This window comes from Fringilla coelebs (assembly GCF_963513975.1).
Source record: "Fringilla coelebs genome assembly, chromosome: 25".
Classification (NCBI taxonomy): domain Eukaryota; kingdom Metazoa; phylum Chordata; class Aves; order Passeriformes; family Fringillidae; genus Fringilla; species Fringilla coelebs.
The window spans coordinates 1,235,176-1,257,646 of NC_140051.1; the positions used below are offsets into that span (position 1 = coordinate 1,235,176).

The 22,471-nt window shown below is 54.7% G+C and overlaps 2 protein-coding genes across 2 annotated transcripts; one reads left to right on the forward strand and one right to left on the reverse strand.

Moving 5' to 3' along the window:
• Nucleotides 1-845: 845 nt before the first annotated feature.
• On the reverse strand, nt 846-2,406 carry LOC311162955 (T-cell surface glycoprotein CD3 gamma chain-like). Its single transcript, XM_084221585.1, has 5 exons — nt 2,302-2,406; nt 1,824-2,027; nt 1,414-1,545; nt 1,256-1,296; nt 846-952 (listed from the first exon to the last, which is right to left on the reverse strand). The coding sequence occupies exons 1-5, from the start codon at nt 2,372-2,374 to the stop codon at nt 890-892; spliced, it is 513 nt and encodes a 170-aa protein (XP_084077711.1). The 5' UTR covers nt 2,375-2,406; the 3' UTR covers nt 846-889.
• A 563-nt stretch (nt 2,407-2,969) lies between these two features.
• On the forward strand, nt 2,970-12,312 carry ZW10 (zw10 kinetochore protein). Its single transcript, XM_084221486.1, has 16 exons — nt 2,970-3,097; nt 4,190-4,324; nt 4,817-4,918; nt 5,279-5,356; nt 5,468-5,627; nt 5,802-5,951; nt 6,365-6,556; nt 6,746-6,909; nt 7,084-7,266; nt 7,456-7,694; nt 8,405-8,476; nt 9,089-9,258; nt 9,806-9,936; nt 10,187-10,318; nt 10,520-10,722; nt 11,087-12,312. Exons 1-16 carry the CDS (start codon nt 2,981-2,983, stop codon nt 11,205-11,207), a joined length of 2,349 nt encoding a protein of 782 aa, XP_084077612.1. The 5' UTR covers nt 2,970-2,980; the 3' UTR covers nt 11,208-12,312.
• Nucleotides 12,313-22,471: the final 10,159 nt, after the last annotated feature.

Consider the following 22,471-nt stretch of genomic DNA (forward strand, 5'->3'; position numbering starts at 1 on the left):
TCAGGGGGATTTGCTCCTTCTGCTTTTCCTTGAGGTTTAATTTCTACCCTGAGTGCCTCACTTGGTTCTGGTGTTCCCTGGGCTGAGAGCAGATCCTTTTCAGGGGGATTTGCCCCTGACCTGGTCCTGTCTCCCCTTCCCAGCCCTTTTGCAGCAGTGCTGGCTGACAGGAGGAGGGAGCGTGGCCCTGGGTGTGTTTGGAGCTCTGGGGCTGCCTGCTGCTGCGTGTATCTCACCATCTCCCCGCCGGGGTGTGGGCTGGCTGTGGTGAGGGAGCCCAGCTGTGCTCTAAACCGCATCCTGGAGCTGCTGGGGTGCAGCTGAACGCCCCCAGCCCTGCTCTGCTGCTGCTTCCTCTGCTCAGGGCTGCCTCAGCCGGGCTTCCAGCTCAAACAGGCACCAAAACAACCCACGGGCCCCTCCTCACCCCCACTGCGGGGGTTTACTGCCTGCAGGGCTGCAAATGTCCTCGTCCTTTCAGGCTGGGGTGATGCTGGCTGGCCCTGTGGGTGTCTGAGTCCCTTTTCTGGGGGCTCAGACCACGTGAGCTGTTTCTGCTTGGGGCTGGGGAATGGAAACCTGGCATTGCCGTCCTAAATCCCATCCCTGTGCCCTTCCCAGGGACCAGACCCCATCCCTGTGCACCCTACAAGACACCACACCCCATCCCTGTGCCCTTCCCAGTGCCCAGACCCCATCCCTGTGCCCTTCCCCAGGAGCTGCACACAGCAGATGGAGCAGGGAGCCCGTGGGACAGGCTCATCTTTAATGGCATGAATGGAGAAGTGCAAGAGGTGTGGAATGAGCACAGGGCTGCAGGCAGCCCACCCTGGAGGGACCCCCGAGCAAAGCCAGCACGCTGATGAAGGCAGTCCCAGAGTCTTCCTCCTCACTTGCGGGCACGGGCGGGAGCCAGCCGGCTGTACTGATCCTCCTCCCGCTCTCCCAGGGGCTGCCAGGGGGAAAAAGAGGGGCCATGAGCCCAAACTGTACCTGCCCAGCCCTGGCAGGGCGAGCTGGGTCAGCCTTGGGCAAGATTCTCTCCCCACTGAGGGGCTGAAGGTGTCCCCAGACACACACAGGGGGGCTGAAGGTGTCCCCACACTCACACAGCGGGGCTGAGGGTGTCCCCACACTCACACAGGGGTGTGGAAGGTGTCCCCAGACTCACACAGGGGGGCTGAAGGTGTCCCCAGACTCACACAGGGGGGCTGAAGGTGTCCCCACACTCACACAGGGGTGCCCCCACACTCACCTGGTAGAGCTCGTTGGAGATCAGGTTCTGCTTGTCAGAGGCTGCAGGAAGAAAGAAGGACAAGCTCAGGGACCAGGGAGCCCTGGGCAATGTGGGGAACATTTCCACACAAACCCAAGGGTGGCAGGCAGAGCCCTGGGGCTGCTGCCGTCCCTCACCTCGCGAGGTGTGTCCCCTGTCATGGCCAGTGATGCAGTACACGGCCACTGCCAGGAACAGCGTGGCCACCACGTCGGCGACGACGATGCCCGAGATGGTGGGAGCGTCCACCTCGATGCAGTTCTGGCACACTGCAAGGCCAAAAGGACACGGACACTGAGGGCAGGGGCACGTCCTGAGGGCTCAGCCAGAGCCCAGCTGGCTTTGCTGGGTGACCCATGTGTCCCCAGAGCCAGCGCAGGGCCAGAGGAGCGGGTGGTGGCACTGGACAGGGCTGCAGGGCTGTCACAGCGAGCCGCAGCGGAGGAACCTGCAGCAAACTTCTGGAGACGCTCCAGATGAGGGGAAATTCCCTGGGGGAAAGCTCCAAGCAGCTCTGGCTGTGGCAGAGCAGGGGTGCAGCACTTACTGCGATAGTGCACCTGGAGGCTGCTCCTTTTGTCCCCCGTCTCACACACGTAGAGGCCCCTGGGGTCGTCGTAGACCCCGCTCAGGTCCAGCTGCGCCTCGTGCCCAACAGCGCTCCCATCTCTCCACCAGGTGATGTTCTTGCCTGGGCTTCTCACACACTCCAGGAACACCTTCCCGCTGAATTCCTTCACGAATACCTGCCCTGTGCCAGGGGAAGGGAGCAGAGAGCCTCAGCTCTGAGCGATGAGCAGCAGTGCAGAGCTCGGAGCTCCTTCCTGGGCAGGAAGCATCGCATCGGGCTGTCCCAAAAGAGTTCTGGGCAAACTCCCCCATCCTCGTGGCGCTGATTCCTTTTCCCCCATGGACATTCCAAACCCTCCCTGCTGGAAAACCTCACCAAGCCCTGGGGCTCCTTCCCAGCATGTCCAGGGTCCACGGCGAGTGTCCGGCCGCTGACCCCACACCTCCGGACTCACCTCGGACTCCCCAGCTGGCCACGGCCAGGCTGGCCAGCAGTGCCCAGGCACTCAGAGGCTTTCCCCCCGGCATGGCACGGCGGTGGTGGCTCTGTCCCGCTCCAGGACGTGGGGACAGCTGTCACCACGAGGCACCTCCCGCCCGGGCTGCGTCAGGCACCGGATGCCGGGGGCTGATCCTCCCTCCCCCGGCATGGATGGATGGGGGCTCGGTGCGTGCCACAGGTCACCCACAAAGTCCTGCAGCAGCCACAGCACCCCCCGGCATCTCCGTGTCCCCATAGCGGTCCCTCCATCTCCGGGTGTCCCCAGAACCGCGGTCCCCGCTCCCCGTGGCATCTCCGTGTCCCCATCACCGCGGTCCCCGCTCCCCGTGGCATCTCCGTGTCCCCATAACCGCGGTCCCCGCTCCCCGTGGCATCTCCTTGTCCCCATAACCGAGGTCCCCGCTCCCCGTGGCATTTCCGTGTCCCCATAACCGAGGTCCCCGCTCCCCGTGGCATTTCCGTGTCCCCATAACCGCGGTCCCCGCTCCCCGTGGCATCTCCGTGTCCCCATCACCGCGGTCCCCGCTCTCCCCATCTCCGGGTGTCCCCGCGCAGTCTCGAACCCGCGGCCTCCCGACCGAGCTCCGCGCCGCGGTCCCGTGTCCCTCGCGGCCGCCGTAGGGCGCGCAGCCATGGCGGCGCGGGCGGGCTCGCTGGTGGCGGCCGTGCTGGCGCACTCGGGCCGGCTCGACAAGGAGCACCTGGGGGCCCGCGTTGGGCGCCTCTCCCGCCGCGTCGAGGAGCTCAAGGCAAGGGACGGGGAACGGAGGGGGCGTGGGGAGAGACAGGGAGCCGGTCAGGACTGGGTGTCCAGCCCTGGGTCAGCTGGATTGGGGTGCCCAGCCTTGGTTCAGCCCCGGGTGTCCAGTCCTGGTTCGTCCCGCGGTGCTCTAGCCCAGGTCAGGAGTGCCCAGCCCTACCCACAGGTGCCCCAGCCCTGGTCAGAGGTGTCCCAGTCCTTGCAGAGGTGCCCCAGCTCAGGTCAGGGGTGCCCAGCCCTGGCAGGAGTGCCCAGCCCTGGTCAGAGGTGTCCTAGTCCTTGCAGAGGTGCCCCAGCTCAGGTCAGGGGTGCCCAGCCCTGGCAGGGGTGCCCAGCCCTGGTCAGAGGTTCCCAGCCCTGGTCAGACGTGTCCCAGCCCTGGTCAGAGGTGTCCCAGCCCTACCCAAAGGTGTCCCAGCCCTGGTCAGAGGTGTCCCAGCCCTGGCAGGGGTGCCCAGCCCTGGTCAGACGTGTCCCAGCCTGGTCAGAGGTGCCCATCCCTGGTCAGAGGTGTCCCAGCCCTACCCAAAGGTGTCCCAGCCCTGGTCAGAGGTGTCCCAGCCCTGGCAGGGGTGCCCAGCCCTGGTCAGACGTGTCCCAGCCTGGTCAGAGGTGCCCATCCCTGGTCAGAGGTGTCCCAGCCCTACCCAAAGGTGTCCCAGCCCTGGTCAGAGGTGTCCCAGCCCTGGCAGTGGTGCCCGGCCCTGGTCAGAGGTGCCCAGCCCTGGTCAGAGGTGCCCAGCCCTGGTCAGAGGTGTCCCAGCCCTACCCAAAGGTGTCCCAGCCCTGGTCAGAGGTGTCCCAGCCCTGGTCAGAGGTGTCCCAGCCCTGGTTAGAGGTGTCCCAGCCCTACCCAAAGGTGTCCCAGCCCTGGTCAGAGGTGTCCCAGCCCTACCCAAAGGTGTCCCAGCCCTGGTCAGAGGTGTCCCAGCCCTACCCAAAGGTGTCCCAGCCCTGGCAGAGGTGTCCCAGCCCTCTCCATCCCGCGGTGCCCCGGCCCTGCCCCTCTCTCTCACCCCGTCCCAGCTGTCCTGTCCCTCTGCCGCCGAGGTGACGCTGTCCTGCTCCTCGCTGTCCCCAGGGAGAGGTGTGCACCATGATCAACAAGAAGTACAGCGAGTTCCTGCCCAGCATGCAGAGCGCAGAGGACCTGGTGGCACAGGTGGAGGGGCTGTCCAACAACATCGACCTGCTGAAGGCGGGCATCGAGAACGAGGTGACTCCCAGGGACGTTCTGCTCCATTTCAGCCCAAATCTGGAGCCCCACACCCCATCGTGGAGTGTTTGGCACTGCCCCAAACCTGCCAGAGCTCAAGGAGTGTCTGGACAGCACTTTCATGATGGGATTTTGGGGTTTGGGGCAGGACTCGATGATCCCTTCCAGCTCAGGGAATGCTGTGATTCTGTGGCTGGGATCCCTGGGTGATATCAGCCCTGAAGAATGCCTTGAGATGACACCAGGCTGCACATTAAGAGCTGTCATTAAGGGGTTGTCACTCTTGTATGGGTGGAAAAGTGTGTCACAGCGTCCTTCAGAGAGAAGGACCAGCCTTGGCTGTGGCAGGGGGTGGGACACAGGAATAGAAAGGATGGAGTTTTTCTCCTCCTCACCAAATCATTCTATGAACAGAAATAAATGATAAATGAAATTTAAGAGGAAAATGTGTGCTAACCAGTGCTGTCAGTGAACTGAAATCTGTTGTTTTAGGTGCAGCGAGATCTAAACGTGGCTGTTGCTGAGTTCACAGAGCTGAAGCAGCAGCTGGAGAGGGACACCCTGGTCCTGAGTGTCCTGAAAAAGCTGCAGGAGGTGAGGAGGGGGAGCAAAATAATCCTGCTCCTCAGTGTGAGCGTTGTTCTGGGCTTCTGTTTTGGATGAGTGTCTGTAGCTCACAGGTTTGGGAGTGTCTGTAGCTCACAGGTTTGGGAGTGTCTGTAGCTCACAGGGTTGGGTGTCTGTAGCTCACAGGGCTGGGTGAATGTCTGTAGCTCACAGGGTTGGGTGTCTGTAGCTCACAGGGCTGGGTGAATTTCTGTAGCTCACAGGGTTGGGTGAATGTCTCTATCTCACAGATCTGGGTGAATGTCTGTAGCTCACAGGTCTGGTGAGAGTCTGCAGTGCCAGAGTAGAGCTGCAGTGACACCCACTGTGTGTGTTTGGCCTTTGCAGTTTGACACAACTATCAAGGAGTGCAACTCTGCCCTGCAGGAAAAGCAGTACGTGGCAGCAGCTCAGCAGCTGGAGAAGGTAGCAGTGCCCCTTGAGGGTGCTGGATGCACTGGGTGGGTCCCAGAGGATGCTTTCCCTGGCAGGGGCACCCTGAGCTGGGCCTCCCTGAGCTGTGTCTGCTCTCCCCAGGCACGGAGCAGCCTCAGGAGCCTGGAGTCCCGCAGGGGCTTTGAGCTGAAGATCCTGAAGGCCCTGGGCACAGAGCTCACGGTGCAGACACAGAACATGATCTACCACCTCGGGGAGGAGTGGCAGAAGCTCATTGTGTGGAAGCTTCCCCCTTCCAAAGGTGCTCCTAGGGGTTTTTTACACTCTTTCTGCTCCACTGCAGTTCTCACCTGCAGGGTGGGACGTGCAGTGAAGCTGTTGGGCTGAGGGGGTTGAAGGAGCTCGTGCTCTGGGGAGGAGTGGACCTTTGCTTCTGCTGTGCCCTGTGACAGCCCTGGGTGTGCTTTGTGTGCAGGGAGCAGCAGCCTGGAGGCCGTGGTGCTCTCGGAGCTGCACTTGCACACGGTGCCGCCCCAGGACGAGGACACTGCTGTCCCCCCCGTGGCTGCTGTGCTGCAGGCCTTGGCTGTCCTGGGAGAGCTGCACTCCAAGCTCAAAGATTTTGGTAAGGCAGACCCCAGAAATAGCCCCAGTAGCTTGGGGGGATACTTCAGTCTTGTTTTAACATGGATAGTGAGACCCACTTCACTCCAGCAGGACGCTGGGAAACTTCTTCCTCTCCTGGCTCGTGTTTCCCTCTGAGGTGAATGCTGGAGCTCTTACTAATAGGAAAATATTTACTCCCATTATCTACCTGGAATTATTTCTCCTTTCCTGGCAATTCGGTGTATTTCTAATCTGTGGCTGTGGTTTCATAGCCTGGTGCTTGAAGAGTTTACCTCATTAGTAATTCCCTGATAGAGCTGATCAAGGGATTATTCCTCCCACTTCTTGCAGTCTCTAAATTCAGAACAGTCAGGGCTGGACCTGACTGGAGCAATCTGCTGTTGGAAAACCTCTGTTTTTCCCTTTTCTCAGGCCACTTGTTGCTGCAGTACATCCTGAAGCCTCTGATCTCACACCCATCTCTGGAGCCAGTCCCAGAGGAGCAGCCAGATGTGTTCATCCTGAGGTTCAGGTCCCAGGAGCTTGCTCTGGACGAGTCCTCTCCTATGGAGGTGTTTGAGAAGATCAAGCTGGTGTTTGAAGTTCTGCACAAATACCTGCTAAGTATGCAGTTCCTCTCTTCTGGAGTTAGTTGTGATCAGTACCTTGTCCATTTAATGGCAGTTTTCTAGAATATCTGATTGTCAGTCAGCATTGTGGGAAAGGTAAAGGGAGGAAAGGCTTTTGAGCTGATGGAGGGCCTGGCCCAGGAAGCAGCTGTGTTGAAATCCATTTTTCTTCTCTGGGATGCAGATGTGCCTCTGGAGCAGCCTGGGGAAGGCAGAAAGGAAGGCAGAGTCACCCTGGCAGAGCTGCTGGGGAAGCTCATCTGGGAGGAGCTCTCAGACTGCCTCATCCACAACTGCCTGGTGAACTCCATCCCAACCAACAGCAGCAAACTGGAGCAGTACAAAGAGGTGGGTCCCAAAAACCCTCCCAGGTTTGAACACAGAGCCAGGCACTCCACTGGGATGGCACTCGAGGGGTTAATATGCTCCAAAACCTCCTTCATCCTTTGCTTTCAGCCTTTATACCCAATTTAACTTTGCTCCCTGATTTCTGGGGGCTGTGCCAACATCTGCTCTCCTCAGGTGATCGAATCCACAGAGGAGTTTGAGAAGGCCCTGAAGAAGATGCAGTTTTTGAAGGAAGACACGACTGCCTTGCTGAAATACGCCTGCAATGTGGATTCCCACTTTGCCAACAAGAAGTGCCAGGATGTGATCATGGCAGCCAGGAACCTGATGACCTCAGAAATACACAACACTGTGAAGGTGACTGGGGATGCCTCACACAGTTGTTCCCTCTGGAAAACAATCTCGGAATATTTTTAATAGTGCTGCAGTGTTGTGTTTATCTGCCACTCTGCCACTGAGTGCTTCTTAATCTTGCACATTCTCCTTTCAGAGCTCCAAATTCTGTTTGCAGAAAACCATCCTGTTCTCTCTCTCGCTTTCCCTTAGATCACACCTGACTGCAGCACAGCCCTCCCAGAGCTCCCTGATCCTGGCTCAGGAGACCACGTGAAGATGCCCAGAGCCTCCAGCCTGGTGCCCAATGGCACAGTGAGTGTGGGCAGCGAGAGCAGGCTGAGCCCCCTCACCCTGTGCCTGCCCTCCTGCCGCATCAGCTGCTCCGTGCAGCAGCTCGTGGAGCTGGCTTACCACACCCTGCTGGAGGCCACAGCCAGCACTGACCTCTGGTAGGGATTGCTTGGCATTCCTCAGTTAGCATCATTGATCTAAGCAGTATTTATTTATTTATTTATTTATTTGGTAGCTTGTGTGTCAGCCTCTAGCAACACCCAGCATCTGGTAATAGATTTAAAGAACTTTAAAAATTGGACTCAGGCATTGCTCTTGTTTTGGCTGGAGGATGTATCCCTGGGTTCGGGCAGGGACTGACACTGCTGCAGGCTGTTCCTTCAGGTGTTTAGAAAAATCAAACTCATCTCTTTTTGGCAAAACCAAGCGCTGGCCTCAGTGTGAGCAGAGTTCTTTGTCCTGGTGAAAGCAAAGGACTCCAGCCTGCAGCTGGCAGAGCTCTTGGGGAAAAACAAACAAGATCCACATAAACTGAACTTTAACCACAGCCCTGAAGCAGGAGAGTTGCCCAGGTAACAGCTGCCCTCAAGGGGCAGAGAGAGGGCTGAGTGTTCCTGCCCACCTGGAGGGGCAGGGACAGTGTCCCCTTTGTTCTGGGCTTTCATGGATCTCCCTTCCTCACTGACCCTCAAGGTCAGCCCAGCCTTTGAGGGTTTTCCAGAGTGTTGACAGTGCTGTCATTGATGCTGACAATCCCCTCTTTGTGCCAGTGCTTCACTGCTCAGAAAACCTTGTTGTGGGGCAGGCTGAGGTCAGCTGTGAGCAGGACATCAGTGCCAGGCTGACATGGGCCCTCTTTGCCTTGTAGCTGTGTGCAGCTCTTTGACTGCGTCAGGAACATCTTCCAGCTCTTCTACGAGGTAGTGCCCACATACCACAGGTGAGTGTGTCCACATTTCCTGTTCTGAGGGGGAATACTGCTGTTGGAGCAGTCCCACTTGTCCACTACAGCTCCATCAGCAAAAATCAACTGCTCAGTCTCTAACTAAGCCATACCTGTGCAAAGCAGGTGCTGGAGAGTTTCTGTGTTGTCAGTCTGTCATCAAGGGTGTGGGTGAAGTTCTCACACAGCTGTAATTGTTTCCAGCCACGTAACTTTGACCTCAGATCTGATACACAGATTGATCAGGATGTTTCTCCTGTGAAGAAAAGAGTAACAATGAAGATGGAAAGTTCACAATTCTGTCAGAGACCTTCTCTCCCTTTTCCTCGCTGTGACTTTGCTCTAACAAAATACATTCCTGTTTGAAAGTCCATGGCTGGAAACTGTGTGGGGTAGCACAGGGTTCAAATGCCTCAGTGCCATTTCAGACTCTTTTTCTGCCAGTTCCTGTGGGGTTTGTGAGAGGTTAAATGTTTTTACTCTGATGTCAGTCAGGCCTTGCCAGCACCATCTGCTGACAGCCCATGCCTTTCTCTAGGATAGACCATTTTTTTAACAGAACCAGCTCTAAATAAACCCATTTCTCCTTTTCCCTTCTTGCTGGGCCAGGGAGAACCTGCAGAAGCTGCCCCAGCTGGCTGCCATCCACCACAACAACTGCATGTACATCGCCCACCACCTGCTCACCCTGGGCCACCAGTTCCGCTACCGCAGCACCAGCGTGCTCAGCAACGGGGCCGCCACCTTCGTGGACCTGGTGCCTGGCTTCAGGAGGCTGGGTGACTTCCCTCCCCCTTCCCCTCTCCACATGTGCTCCTGGGTCCCTGGGAGTTCACCCTGGCAGTGGCTGCCGAGTGATTTCGTGGAGATGTGGCTGCTCACTCAATGTGAGCAGTGGGTTGGGGGTGTTGGGACGAGTGGCAGAAATATTTTCTGAGTTAGGAAGGTTTGGCTCTTTGAAACCTGTGAGCTTAGTCCCAAGAAGAGCTCAGTATCCAGCAAGGTGTGTTCTGGGATCTGCTGCTCACTCCTTTGGTATTTCCCTTAGTTATTCCACAGAAATAAATTCAGAGATAAGTTTGTGAGCTAACAGGAGCCATCCACAATTCCTTCTGCTGCTCTGCTTCTTTTGCAGCAGTGTTGTAGCAATGCAAGCTGCACAAGAGCTCACTGGTTAAACTGGCTCTGGAGACTGTTTGGAGACTGGAAAGTGATTAAAAATAAAACATTATTGCAAGTTCATTATTCAGCACTTGCAGTCATAAATAGGCAGAGCAAATTTAGTAATTGTTTAATTGCTTCTCTCTGCTTGTTTTGCTCCTAAAGGGATGGAGTGTTTTCTGGCCCAGATGCGAGTGCAGAAGGGAGAAATCCTGGAGAGGCTCTCGAGTGCCAGGAACTTTTCCAACATGGATGATGAGGAGAATTACTGTGCAGCAAATAAAGCCATAAAGCAGGTGAGGAAGGCAGAGAAAGAGCATCCCAGTGCCTGCAGGTGTCCTGGGAAGGGTGCAGTGTGGAATCTCTGCCCTGGCAGCTGTGCAGCTGCTAAAAAACCTGTTTTCTGGTGGGATGGTTTGGGTTTTCTGTCCTGGGCTGTGTCTTTAGCAGGATTGCTCCATTGTTACTTCCCACTTGTACTCTCCTGATGCCCTGGTGCCTTTGCCAGGGCTCTCTCTGGTGTCACACTCAGCTCTTGCCTTGCAGGTGCTGCACCAGCTGAGGAGGCTGGGCATGGTGTGGCAGGATGTGCTCCCTGTGAACGTGTACTGCAAGGCCATGGGGGCCTTACTGAACACAGCCCTGGCAGAGATTGTCACCAGGATTGCTGCCCTGGAGGTAACAGCCATGGGGATGCTGGGGACAGCATTTGTCACCTCCAGAAACCCTCCCCAAAATCACATTTCAGTGGAGCAGTTCATTCACACAGAATTATAATCATGTATCCACAGAAAATGTTCACAATCCCAATTTTTCATTTCACTTGGCGCTCCAAAAATAAGCTTCATTTCAGCTCTGTTCGTGTTCTCCCCATTCCAGGATATCTCTGCAGAGGATGCAGACAGGCTCTACTCACTCTGCAGGATCATGGTGGAGGAGGGACCCCAAGTTTTCACCCCTCTGCTTGAAGAAGACAAAAACAAGAAGTACCAAGAGGAAGTTCCGGTCTATGTGCAGAAGTGGATGACATTCAAGGAGCTGATGATCATCCTGCAGGCCAACCTCCAAGAAATTGTGGATCAGTAGGTGTTCTCCTTTCCAGCTGCTTCTCCAGACCTGTGCCAGGGAGCTGCAGTTCAGGGGAAGAGCAGGAACTTTTCCTTTTCCTTTTCCTTTTCCTTTTCCTTTTCCTTTTCCTTTTCCTTTTCCTTTTCCTTTTCCTTTTCCTTTTCCTTTTCCTTTTCCTTTTCCTTTTCCTTTTCCTTTTCCTTTTCCTTTTCCTTTTCCTTTTCCTTTTCCTTTTCCTTTTCCTTTTCCTTTTCCTTTTCCTTTTTTTTCCTGAACAAAGGGTCAGGATCAGCTGCTGGCACAGGTCCTTGTAGGCTTGTTGGAGGTGCCTTTTCTGGGCAGGTTGGTGCCATAAAGCTCTCCCTGTCTCCCTTCCAGGTGGGCAGATGGCAAGGGGCCTCTGGCAGAGGAATTTTCAGCAGCTGAGGTGAAGAGTCTGATCCGAGCGTTGTTCCAGAACACAGAGAGGAGAGCAGCAGCCCTGGCCAAGATCAAGTGACTCCAGTTTACACCTGCACCTTGTGGCACAGCAAGAGCAAACTGACACTTCCAAATACTTTCTTGATTTCACCTTTCTTATTTCTGCTGGTCTGGGAAACGTTGGGATTGGGTAGGTGCTTCCTGGAGCTTGCCTGGGGGAAGGAGCATTTCCTGCTCAGTGTTCCTGTAACCTCATCTCAGGCTGGGCCCTGTCAGGGCTCAGCTGGGACTCTTCTATGCACTGCTACATCTGGGACCTGCAGCCCCTCTGTGACCTCTGCTGTCCCCAAAGCACACATGGCACCCAGGGACTTGGAGAGCTTTTGATATCCCTCCAGGAAGTGCCAGAGTTTCCCAGCTCAGCTTCCCCTGAGACCTCAAGGGAGAGACACCTCAGAGGGAGTGGGGAAAGGAGATCCTGTGCTGAGTGAACCATTGGTCAGGTCACAGCATTTCTCACAAGTAGGAAAATTCTCTTCTTTCTCATGGAAAAGATCTTCAAACTGATTTTGAGCTTTTCAGTGTCACTTTCACAAGTGTAGAAGCCAGCTCAGCTCCTTCCTTTATGTTTGTCTTGGGTGTGCACTGCATAACTCTGTGTCTTTCTGGTGTTCTGTTTTCTGTCCTTCAAGGGTGATGAGAGAAATGTAAACCAATATACAAAGGGAATCAAAGGTGCACTCACAGCATGAAGTCACAAAAGGACACTTGGATTCTTTGACACTTGGATTGTTGTACATTTCTTTTAATTGAAAAACTCCCTGAGAGCATTCACTGAGCTCAGCCCAGAGACCAAGGTGCTGCCAAATCCTTCCTGCCCTGTAGTGCTTAGAAGAGTTTCAGTCACAGTTTAATGTTTTACTCTGTTGTCTCCTGTTGTCTCCTTGTCATTGGCACTTCTGTCCCGCTCCTGTTCCCATTTCCAGGCCTTTGTGCTGAGGCTCTCCTGTCACCCCAGTCCTTCCAGAACCTTTGGGTTTTTGTTTTCCCAGAACACCTCCTGGGATCCCCTGTCCCTTCACACACAGTAATCCAAAATGGTCTATTTTGAAAAACACTTCTCCCCTGTTGATTGTTCACAGAATTGGAATTTGCTATTTTCTTTAATAAACTATTTATACTGAGCACGTTTGGGAGTCTGTTTGGGTTACACTGAGGCAGGAGGAGCCAGTCCTGGGCTGCTCTTCCCTTGTGGGAAGGGCAGGGTGTTGCCATGTGCAGTCTGTCCTTTCCTGATTTCCAGTGGATCTAAGAAAATCAATAACACAGGAAACACAAAAAGCAATCAGTACCATAAAAAAGGTCCTAAAGTCTTGTACATCCAGGGATGGAGTTCAGAGGACCCTGGGATTTGTCTGAGGAGCAGCTCCTCCCCACCCTGAGCCCCCCAAGGGGATCAGCCCCACCTCCCAGGAGCCCACAGGGAGCCCCAGGGCTCGGGCAGCAGCTCCCAGCTGGCTCCTGACTCTGCTGGAAATTCCTTGTTGCTGAAAGAGGGGTCTCCAGCCCGTAGCTGGAAATGATTTTCCATCCTGGTGGAACAGAAATCCTTGGGGCTGCTGCAGCCCTCCTGTGGCCCAGTCCCCCGAACCAGAGCAGCTGAGCAGACTGGGAGAGCTGTCCCATGCCATAAAGGCTCCTTTTCCCTACTCCTCCATCCCTGACAGGCACAGCTGCTGGCTCGCTGCTCCAATGAAGCACCAATGAATTTTTAATGCTGTTTAACCCGAGGAACTCCATGAATGTTTCATGACCTGTCTGCAGGTTCAGGGGGGGTTGCTCTCCCTCTGAGCAGCGCCAGGTGTGTTGTGGCACCGACCCACCCTGTGCTGGGCACCTGCTCTGAAAATGGGGGTTTGGGCTTGGTTTGGACCCCATCTCATTTAGAGTTCAGGCCAGAAAAGCTGCAAATACCCCCCAAATCCCCCCTGGCTCAGCTCCTGACCCTTTCCCAGGCCTGTGCTGCTCCCTGCGCCTCTGGAGCACCCCGGCAGGACTGTAGATGGTGCTGGAGCACCAGTGGGAAAGGAGGGAACAGCCCGGGCGCAGGATCCAGCCCGAGCGCCCTTTGCCAGCTTTTCTAGCACACACACAGGGACTCACCAGGCTGCTCCTCCCTCCCGGGGCCGCTGCTGGACCAGCTCAGGGCATCTCCCCTCCAGAATCTGCCAGAAACTGAACCTTGTCAGGGTGAAACGAAGATGGAAAGTTAAGGGGTGTGAGTGCCAGGACAGGGACAGCTCCCAGCACAGCCCCTGGAGGGTTTTCCTGCTCATCCCGGCTGCAGAGCAGCCCCCACCCTTGCCCGGCTCCAGCCTCTCTCCCGGGGCAATTTCCCGGGTAATGATTGTGGAGCTGAGAAGGCAATTTCAGGAAAACTGGTTTCTGCCTGGAAGGAACTGAATGGAGGCACTGCTATAACCCACTCCAATACTCTCTTTGGAAAGCAGCTGGCACGGCCTGAAGCAGAGACAATTTCCAGGCAATTCCCTGCAGGGACGGTGCCAACCCGCCCAGAGGTAGGGAATGGGCACGCTGCTCCTCAGAGGGCACAGGAGGAATGTCCTGACTCCTCTGATGCTGTCACTGTGGTGGGGACACCTCAGTGCTGGCCCTGAGCAGGCACTGCCACCTTCCACCTGGCACAGGTGAGGGGCAGGGATCTGGTGCCCCTCTGTTGTGTTTCTGCAGGCAAGGACAGCCAGGAGAGGGCTGGGCCTGGGCTCTTATCCTCAGCCAATAAAGGAGAATTTGGGGATGTCAGGGATGAAGTGTTTTCATTCTCTGCACCGTGTTCCAGCACAAAGATATCCCGAGGGATTTATTGTCGGAGATGAGTCAAAGAAGAAGAATAATTGTTACAGAGAAATTAATTTATGCTCCTTCTCCTCCCATTTCCAAACAGTTTATTTGTCACTTGTCAGCTGAACCTTTGCCCTCGCAAGCTGCTGAGGACCCAAATCCCAGGAATGGAAAAGGAAATGGTTTCTCAGGAGGCTGCATGGCATTTCTGCTTTGTTGTACCCTCACTCCCTGCATTGAAAGCAGAGTTTTAACCGCGGGGAGTCACCCCCCGAGGGGGAGCAGAGCCGGGCTGTGCTCACAGCCAGCCCAGACAGTGACACAGGGGCCACCGGCGCTGCTCCCAGCCCGCAGGGAGGCAGCGGGGCTGCCGGGTCCCGCAGCATCCCCGTGTGCGGGAGCGGGGCTGCTCTGCCCGGGCACGCATCCCCGGCGGGGCTCTGCCTCTGCGGGGCACAAACCGGGCTGCAACCCCGCTCCTGCCACAAGGCAGCCACCTGCCAGGGGCTGCGGCTCTCTGCGGGTCTTTAGAGGCTGCCAAACGCCCGATGAAATGAATATCGCCGGCCAGGGGCCGTGTACAAATCACCCACGGGACGGGACCTGCCCTGAGCTGCTCTATTTGCCAGCACCAGCCTCATTCCATGGCTATGGCAATGGGAAGATGCCAGCAGCTCCCAGCCCTGGCAGCCGACAAAGAACTCAGTGTTACAACTCACTTTAGAAGTTTTTTGCCCAATCACACAAAGCAGAAGCGCACTGACAGGATTTATATCTGTACGGTATATATTCTATATTGACATGGTTCCATCCAACCACTGTAATCACACGTACCTTTGGTTAAACAATGCTGGCTTATTTCAAATGCAATACCTGTTGTGAGCCTTCAAACACACTGCACAGAGCTCCATTATTAAGCTTAGAGCTCCCTAATATCTCACCAGATAAACTTTTCTGCACCTTAAGGAGTTATTCTAGACAAGCATTGATACAAGGACCATGGTTCTATTTGTCCTTCTATAATTTTTCTGCTGACCAATCTCATGGCTGCTGCTCAGCTCCAATCCCAGTTCTGCTGTCTCTGAGGCCTTTGCAGCTTTCCCAAAACCCTCTGATTTTATGGATCCCCATAATGCCCCCTCTCAGTTCACTTAGTCGTTTATTAACGACTTTGTGTTTCACAGTTGAGCCACCAGCATTCCCAGGAAATCTGGCACTACTCAGCTCAGCAGGGAAAAGCACCCAGGAGCAGCAGGATGCTCCTGGCAGCCTCTGCTCTGAGATATCGAGTGAGAGGTTCCTAACCCCAGCTCCTCCTTCGGGACAGGAAAATTCACCCACAAACACCAGGGGTTGATGTCCAGAAATGAGACAGAGGAGTCCTTTGGCTTTATTCCAATAAAGGGAGAGGCCATGGGGCATCCCCTGGGGTCTCTCCAATTTTTGGAGGTGCAGCCTCCTTTTTATCCCAATTTCCAGCCACATTTCCCTTCTCTCTTTCCCCATTAGCTGAGGGACTTGAGAGGTTCAGATTCCCCAAAATGCCTGATACCAAAGATTTCCCAAAGATTCCCCTCTAATGTACAACCCTCCCTTTGCATTTTTAATTCTTATGCAATTTAGGGGGTTTTTCTTCCCCATTGTTTCTTTCATCTCTCAATATCCAATTTCATTTCTCAGCAAACCTACAGTTTATTTGTAAAAGCAAATATCTTTTTCCATTCGTCACTCAGTGGAATCCTTCCCATTGTTCCTTTTCTCTCCCAGTGCTGGTTTTATCTCCCAGCAGCTTTTTTGGAAAGACAAATCTGCTGTTCCTCTCATTCAGGACAGAAATCGAGGTTTCCCCAGCCAGCAGCAGAATTTTCCTGCTCTCAGTTCCTGGGTGCACCCTCCTGGATCCCGACTTTCTTCCCCTCCACGAAGCCTTGGCCAGTGCTGCTCACCAAAAACATCTGCCTCCGAGCTCCCTCCCACAGCCTCATTATGGATCCTAATTAAATAATTACACATTTGCATTCTCTGTAATTACAGCCAGCGCTGATGTAAATAAACACGCCGCCTGCAATTACAAAGTTATGAAAAGCTACTGGAAAATATGGATTTGGTTAAAGAGAAAATCACTTCAGGGAGCTCCCCCTGGTCCCCTTCACACCCTGACACCTCCTTTGGCACCAGGAACACCAGGAACCCCCTTCCCACCTGGAATTCTCTGCATTGCTCCAGGCTGCAAAGGGAAACACCTCTAATGCATCTTGGCAGAGAAACAACTCCCCTTGTGCAGCGTTTTCCAGCAGCAGTGCTGCAAGGCAGGGCATGCAGGGGAGTAAAGGTCCAAAACAGCCTTTCCTGATTTATTTCCTCCCATAAATTCACTCGGGGGTGTTCCTCAGCACTTTAAAGCAGCAGCCTCGATATCTCCCTGAAGGATCACCTGAACCTCAAACAAAAAACTAAAAAAATTCACATTTCTCTTTCTGTTTCATTTCTGCAGCAGTTTGGGAATCACAGCCCTTCCCGGGCACGCAGCTTCCTGCGGCTCTGAATGCTCAGGTTTGCAAAGCAGCCCGTGCCGACTGGAAAAGGGGAGAAAAAAAAATAAAAGGGATTTTATTTAGGAGCTGTGGTGCCTGAATGGGAGAACAACGATCCCGAGCCCTGGGATTGTGTCAGCCCTTGTGGCCAGCAGAGTTTTTGTGCGCTGCTAAGAAGGTGCTTGGCTTGACAGAGCTGCCAGATGTGGCTCAAAATTAATAGCCAGATGTTTTAGGAGGTCCCAGCAACCCCTATTTCTTCTCTTCCTCTTCTCTCTCAGCGCAGCCGTGAAGCCCAAAAGCCGCCACGCTGACACACCACAGTGTAAGGAAGGGGCTGAAGTTTCTAAGTCATTAATTCTGTTTTTCCAGCAGCCGGAGCTGCGCAGGGCTCAGGGCAGTGACTCAGCCCGGCTCACCCAGCTGTGAATCCTCGTTAAACGCCGCTGGAGCCGCGGGCAGCGCTGTCCGGCCAGCCCAGAGCGGGGATGTTCGGGCTGCTGTGAGCCCCCCGTGTCACCATAAAACACCGAATAACACGGCGCGGACACGCGGCTCTCTCAGGGTAAAAAGAGAATTTTTCATTTCTGATTCCAACATTTATAGATTTCCAAAGGTGACGTGGACTGGAGGGTGACAGTGCCACCTCTCCAATGACACCGGACAGACAGACAGCCCATCAAATCTCTCCTCCTCCATAAAACAATGCAGAACAATGAGTTATTTACAGAAAGTGTGGGAGAAAGTTCGTTACGGGAATGTAAACATCAGAAGGCTTAGAAAAACTTTAAAAATCGGGGAGACAATTCCCCGAGCACAACACCCTCGCCCCACCAGCAACACCGCTCCTCGCTCGTGTTTTGGGAAGCAGTTTCCAATAAATCATCCCGAACAGCACCGGGACAGAGCTCCCGTGCTGGAGCCCCGAGCTCGGATTTCTCAGCCCAGCATCACCGAGGGATGCTCTGTACGTGGAAGAAAACATCATTTTCCCCAGCGCCGGGGGAAGTTTTCTCTTTTCTCACCTGCGAGGTGATGAGTCAGCCCCGTGCTCGCGGGCAGGGAGGGGAAAAACAAAACCCAGCGCTCTCCATCTGCGCTCCGGGGCCGCTCCTTCCTGCGGGCATCGCGGCAGGGGGAGGAATTTCGGGCACCCCTCGGGCTCCAGCTGTGCCCCGGTTCTGCTCCGTTCCGGGCTGCCCGGACCCGAGCCCAGGGCAGAGTTTCGCTGCCGGAGGGTTTGGAACTGCCCTGGGGCACAGGGAGGCGGCCAGGGGGGATTTTGGTGCTTTTCGTGTCCCCGCAGCCTCTCCGTGCTCGGGCAGAGGGCAGCAGCTGCTGCTCCAGGGATGCTGCTCTCGCCGCCCTCGGGAAAAATAAAATAAAATTGAAAAAAGGCATTTCCTTCCGCAGCTCACACGGATTTCTGCACCAAGGGGTTGCCCATCCCCAGTGACACCAGCGCTGCCTTCCCTGCAGCTCTCCAAGTCAAATTTGATTCCCCCTGGGCAAGGTGGAGTGCTGATTTATTCACCCTGCACAGAAGGCAGAATTCTGACCCTTCGTGCAGCAGGATGGTGTTTGTAACCCACGGTGGCCCGTTTGTAACCCACGGTGGCCCACTGTAACCCACAGCCCCCCAGGAACCACCTCTGGAGGGGATTTGTGTCCCAAAACAAGCCCAGCTCCCATCCCAAAGCATCCTCCAGAGCTGCCTGCCAGGCTTTCCTCGGAGCAGCTTTATTGCTTCCTCATTTCAGAGGTGATGATCTAATGAGTCATTAAAGACAAACAAGAAACAGGAGAAAGCGTTTGACTTAGCACTTCTTCTTCCCAAAAAAATCCGGTAACTGCAGAATTTTAAGCAGAGCGAGCCAGAGCAATTTTAATAATATGAAGCTTAAATTGACAGCGAAAAGGGTGAATACAAAAGAGTAACAAAAACCCAAATATATATAAACCATAAGGCTTTGTGAAAAGAAGATGATTAAGCTTTCAAAGTTATACATTGAAAATTGAGGCAGCGCTGGGAGCGAGGGCTTGTTCTTCCCTCCCATGGCAGCGCAGAACAAAGGCTGCAATAATTCATCCAGAGGCACTCGGTGCCTTCTGGTTTCCGTGTCCAGCTCTGGTGGCACAGCTCGGGGGTGCCCTGTGCCCCAGGGCACGTGTGGCATCACAATTGTCACCTTCTTCTGCCAGGGAAAGCAGGAGCTGCTGCCCAGCGGTGCGGGCAGAGCCCAGCTCTGAGCTGCTCTCCTCAGCCCCAGGCAGAAACTGCAGTGAAAATAAACGTGCAGCTTTACTGGGCAAATTCACCTGAAGGTCCCTGCACACGTTCCCTGCGCTAATTGTCACTGTTAATAATTGTCACTGCTAATTGTCGTTGTTGCGGCCAGGCTGCCCCAGCAGCAGCAGAGGCTGCAGAGCTCAGGGGATGCTGAGGGGCAGGGCTGGAGCAGCAGCCCCCAAAATCTCCCTGGGGGTGGATTTTTGGATTTCTGCTCTGCCCTGACACTCACTTTGCCGAGCTGGACAGAGCAGGCTGCCTCTCCAGAGCAGCACCACACCCCGAGGAGCCCTTGGGCCCCTGTTTGGGACAAACCCCAGCATTTCCCGGGGACGAGCCCAGCCTGCAGGAGCTGCTGGCACCATCCCTCGCCAGCCCCCGAGCTGGGTCTGTGAAATGGCTCTATTGATCCCCGCAGGGCATTACTGGTTAATGATGGCGCTCCTGTTAATTGCAGCCCCTGCAGTGGCTCTGTCACTTCTCTCAAGGTGAGGTTTGATAAATTGTCACCTCCTGTTTGACAGCTTAACAGGTTTGCAGTTTGTTTGTTTGTTTGTTTGTTTGTTTGTTTTTTAAAGGACGGTGGAGGGATCAAAAGAGCAGAGTGAGTCTGCGGTGTTCCTGTCCCCTCCTCAAAAGCGTCACCTGTCCCTTTGACCACACCGGGGCACTTTGGGGTGACACTGCCCTGAGAGACTGCAGGACTCAGGGTGGCGAGAGAGCAACTGGGATTTGGCAAATGAACGGCAAATAATTAAGGACGTGACTCCTACAGGGCTGATTTTTCACTGTCACATAAACAACAGCAACAGCAACAATAACAGGCCAATATTGCCAGATACCAGGGGGATTAAACATCAAATAAATACTTAGCAAGGTTAGGATTAAGCAGAAATAACAGCTTTATGATTAGAGCCTGAAACTGCCGCTGATAATGACTGATTATGCTCCTGCAGAGGAAGAATTACAAGTACTTAAGGACAAATAACCCTCCCGAAGTTGCTGGCAGCCTAAAGCTGAGAAGCACAGCCATAAATCGTCTGTGTAATGGGGCTGGAGCTCTGTGGACAGAGCAGGGAGGTGAGGGAGGATGTGAGTGGTTTCCAAGAGATAAAACACTTGCTTGTCTCCATGTCACCGCCACCAAAGTGCCGGGGAGGAGTTAAACTGAGCAAAAAGGGATAAAAAAAAATCTTCTCAAGTCCTCTCTGCGTGGGGTTTGGAGCCCTTGTGGCAGAGCCCTTGTTTGTGTGGAATGATTTTATCTGGAGCTTGGCAGTGTCTGTCTGCAGTTTCCAGCCCATTAGGTTGGTGTTTCTGGAGCTCCCCAGCTCCTCTGGGCTCCCCTGGGTTTGTTCCTCCCAGCCTGGGCACGGCAGCAAGGCTGGGACAGCACATCTGTGCCTTTGGGCAAAGCTGGGGATGGGACAGGGACAATCCTGGGGTGCCAGGGCAGTGACTGTGGTGCCAGGGCAGTGACTGTGGTGCCAGGGCAGTAACTGTGGTACCAGGGCGGTAACTGTGGTACCAGGGCAGTGACTGGGGTGCCAGGGCAATAACTGTGGTACCAGGGCAATAACTGTGGTACCAGGGCAGTGACTGGGGTACCAGGGCAATAACTGTGGTACCAGGGCAGTGACTGGGGTACCAGGGCAGTAACTGTGGTGCCAGGGCAGTGACTGTGGTACCAGGGCAGTGACTGTGGTACCAGGGCAGTGACTGGGGTACCAGGGCAGTAACTGTGGTGCCAGGGCAGTAACTGTGGTGCCAGGGCAGTAACTGGGGTACCAGGGCAATAACTGGGGTACCAGGGCAGTGACTGTGGTACTAAAGCAATAACTGTGGTACCAGGGCAGTAACTGTGGTGCCAAGGCAGTGACTGTAGTACCAGGGCAATAACTGTGGTGCCAGGGCAATAATTGTGGTGCCAGGGCAGTAACTGGGGTGCCAGGGCAGTAACTGGGGTGCCAAAGCCAGAGGGGAAGCTCTGTGCCAGGCTGGAGGGGAGGCAAAGCTCTTTCTCCATTTGCTGGTGGCTCCCAGCTCTGGATTTCCAGCTTTCCTGCAGGCACGTTTCCTTTCCCCCCGCCTGCCTCTCTCGGGCTGATTTACTGCCCCCAGGACAGTCTGGCCATGCAGCTTGGCTCGTCTGGCTCCAGCTGGCTGCTGCCCCTTGGAGAACTTCCCTCAGCCCTGTCCCTGTGCCCAGCTCCTGCCCAGCCCCTCCTGGGCCTGACCTTTCCCACCTCTGGAGCTGCTGCTCCCTGCGCTGGGGAAGGAGGGCACAGGAGCTGGCATGGATGGGCTCTGCCTGCAGGACTGTGTGCTCCAAAATCCCTGAGCCTGACACAAACCCAGCCTGGGGGCTCTGATTCATGGCCACACGAGGCCTCCTGGAGCACCTCTCCCTGCCTGATCAAATGAAAAGAGGAAGAATTAAGTCTTCAATTAATCTTCTCCTCGCTGTGCTGCTGAACTGATCCACAGCAACCTGCCAGGAGCCAGCAGGGAGAGGGGAGCAAGCTGGGAGAAGAGGCAGCCCAGATGTTTTGCCTAAACATCAACAAGAAGCCAAAGAGACAAAAGTCCAGGTTGGGACTGAACAGTTTTTGTTTTAAAGTGATTTTTCACTCACCATAACGTTAGAAGCTATTAGGAGTTATTCTATCAACACCTCTGACATTCACCTGGGACATCAAAATTTATTTTGGTCCTGAAGCTTGGCCAGCCCAAGCCTGGGTGAGGGGGAAGGAAGGTCGGTGGCGCCTGAGAGAACACCCAGATGTGATGCCCAGAGAGGGGCAGAAAGTTTGGCCAAAAAACCAAACAGCACTACCAGTGTGGGGTGAAAATGGTGCTGAGCCCCCTCACCTGAGACCATGGAGTATCTCCTGTAGCTCCAGATGGCTTCCCAGCTCAGGGCACTGGGTTTGGGCAGGGACACAGCAATGGGTTATTCTTGGTGAACCCATCAGGGCACTGGGTTTGGGCAGGGACACAGCAATGGGTTATTCTCTCTGTGAATCCATCAGGGACACAGCAGTGGGTTATTCTCCATGAACCCATCAGGGACAGAGCAATGGGTTATTCTCCATGAATCCATCAGGGCACTGGGTTTGGGCAGGGACACAGCCGTGGGTTATTCTCTCTGTGAATCCATCAGGGACACAGCAGTGGGTTATTCTCTCTGTGAATCCATCAGGGACACAGCAATGGGTTATTCTCCATTAATCCATCAGGGCACTGGGTTTACTTTGCTGGGGCTGCCAAAAGCAGTGAAAAGGAATTTATAGGAAATATAGACTGGGCTGCTGTCAGCTGGGTTAATGAGGTTACATGACTGCCTGGGGATGGGGTGGTGCTGCCAGTGCCATGGGATGGGGGAGTGGAATTAATCTGAGCCCACAGGGCCAGTGTCTCCCTGTAGAGATTCGATTTCTTTGATCTTTGTCGAGAGCGAGGATCGATTTTATGAAAAAGGATGCAGAGCAAAGCGCTTTTTCTCACTTACTGCAGCTGCATCCCAGCAGTGAAAACAACTCCCTGATCCCTGGAAAGTGCCCTGCTGGAACTTTGCTTTTGCTATTTGTACCAGTTTGGGCTGGATTAGCCAGAAACCCATGAAGGACAGTTTTCTTTCCCCACTCCTGGATTACC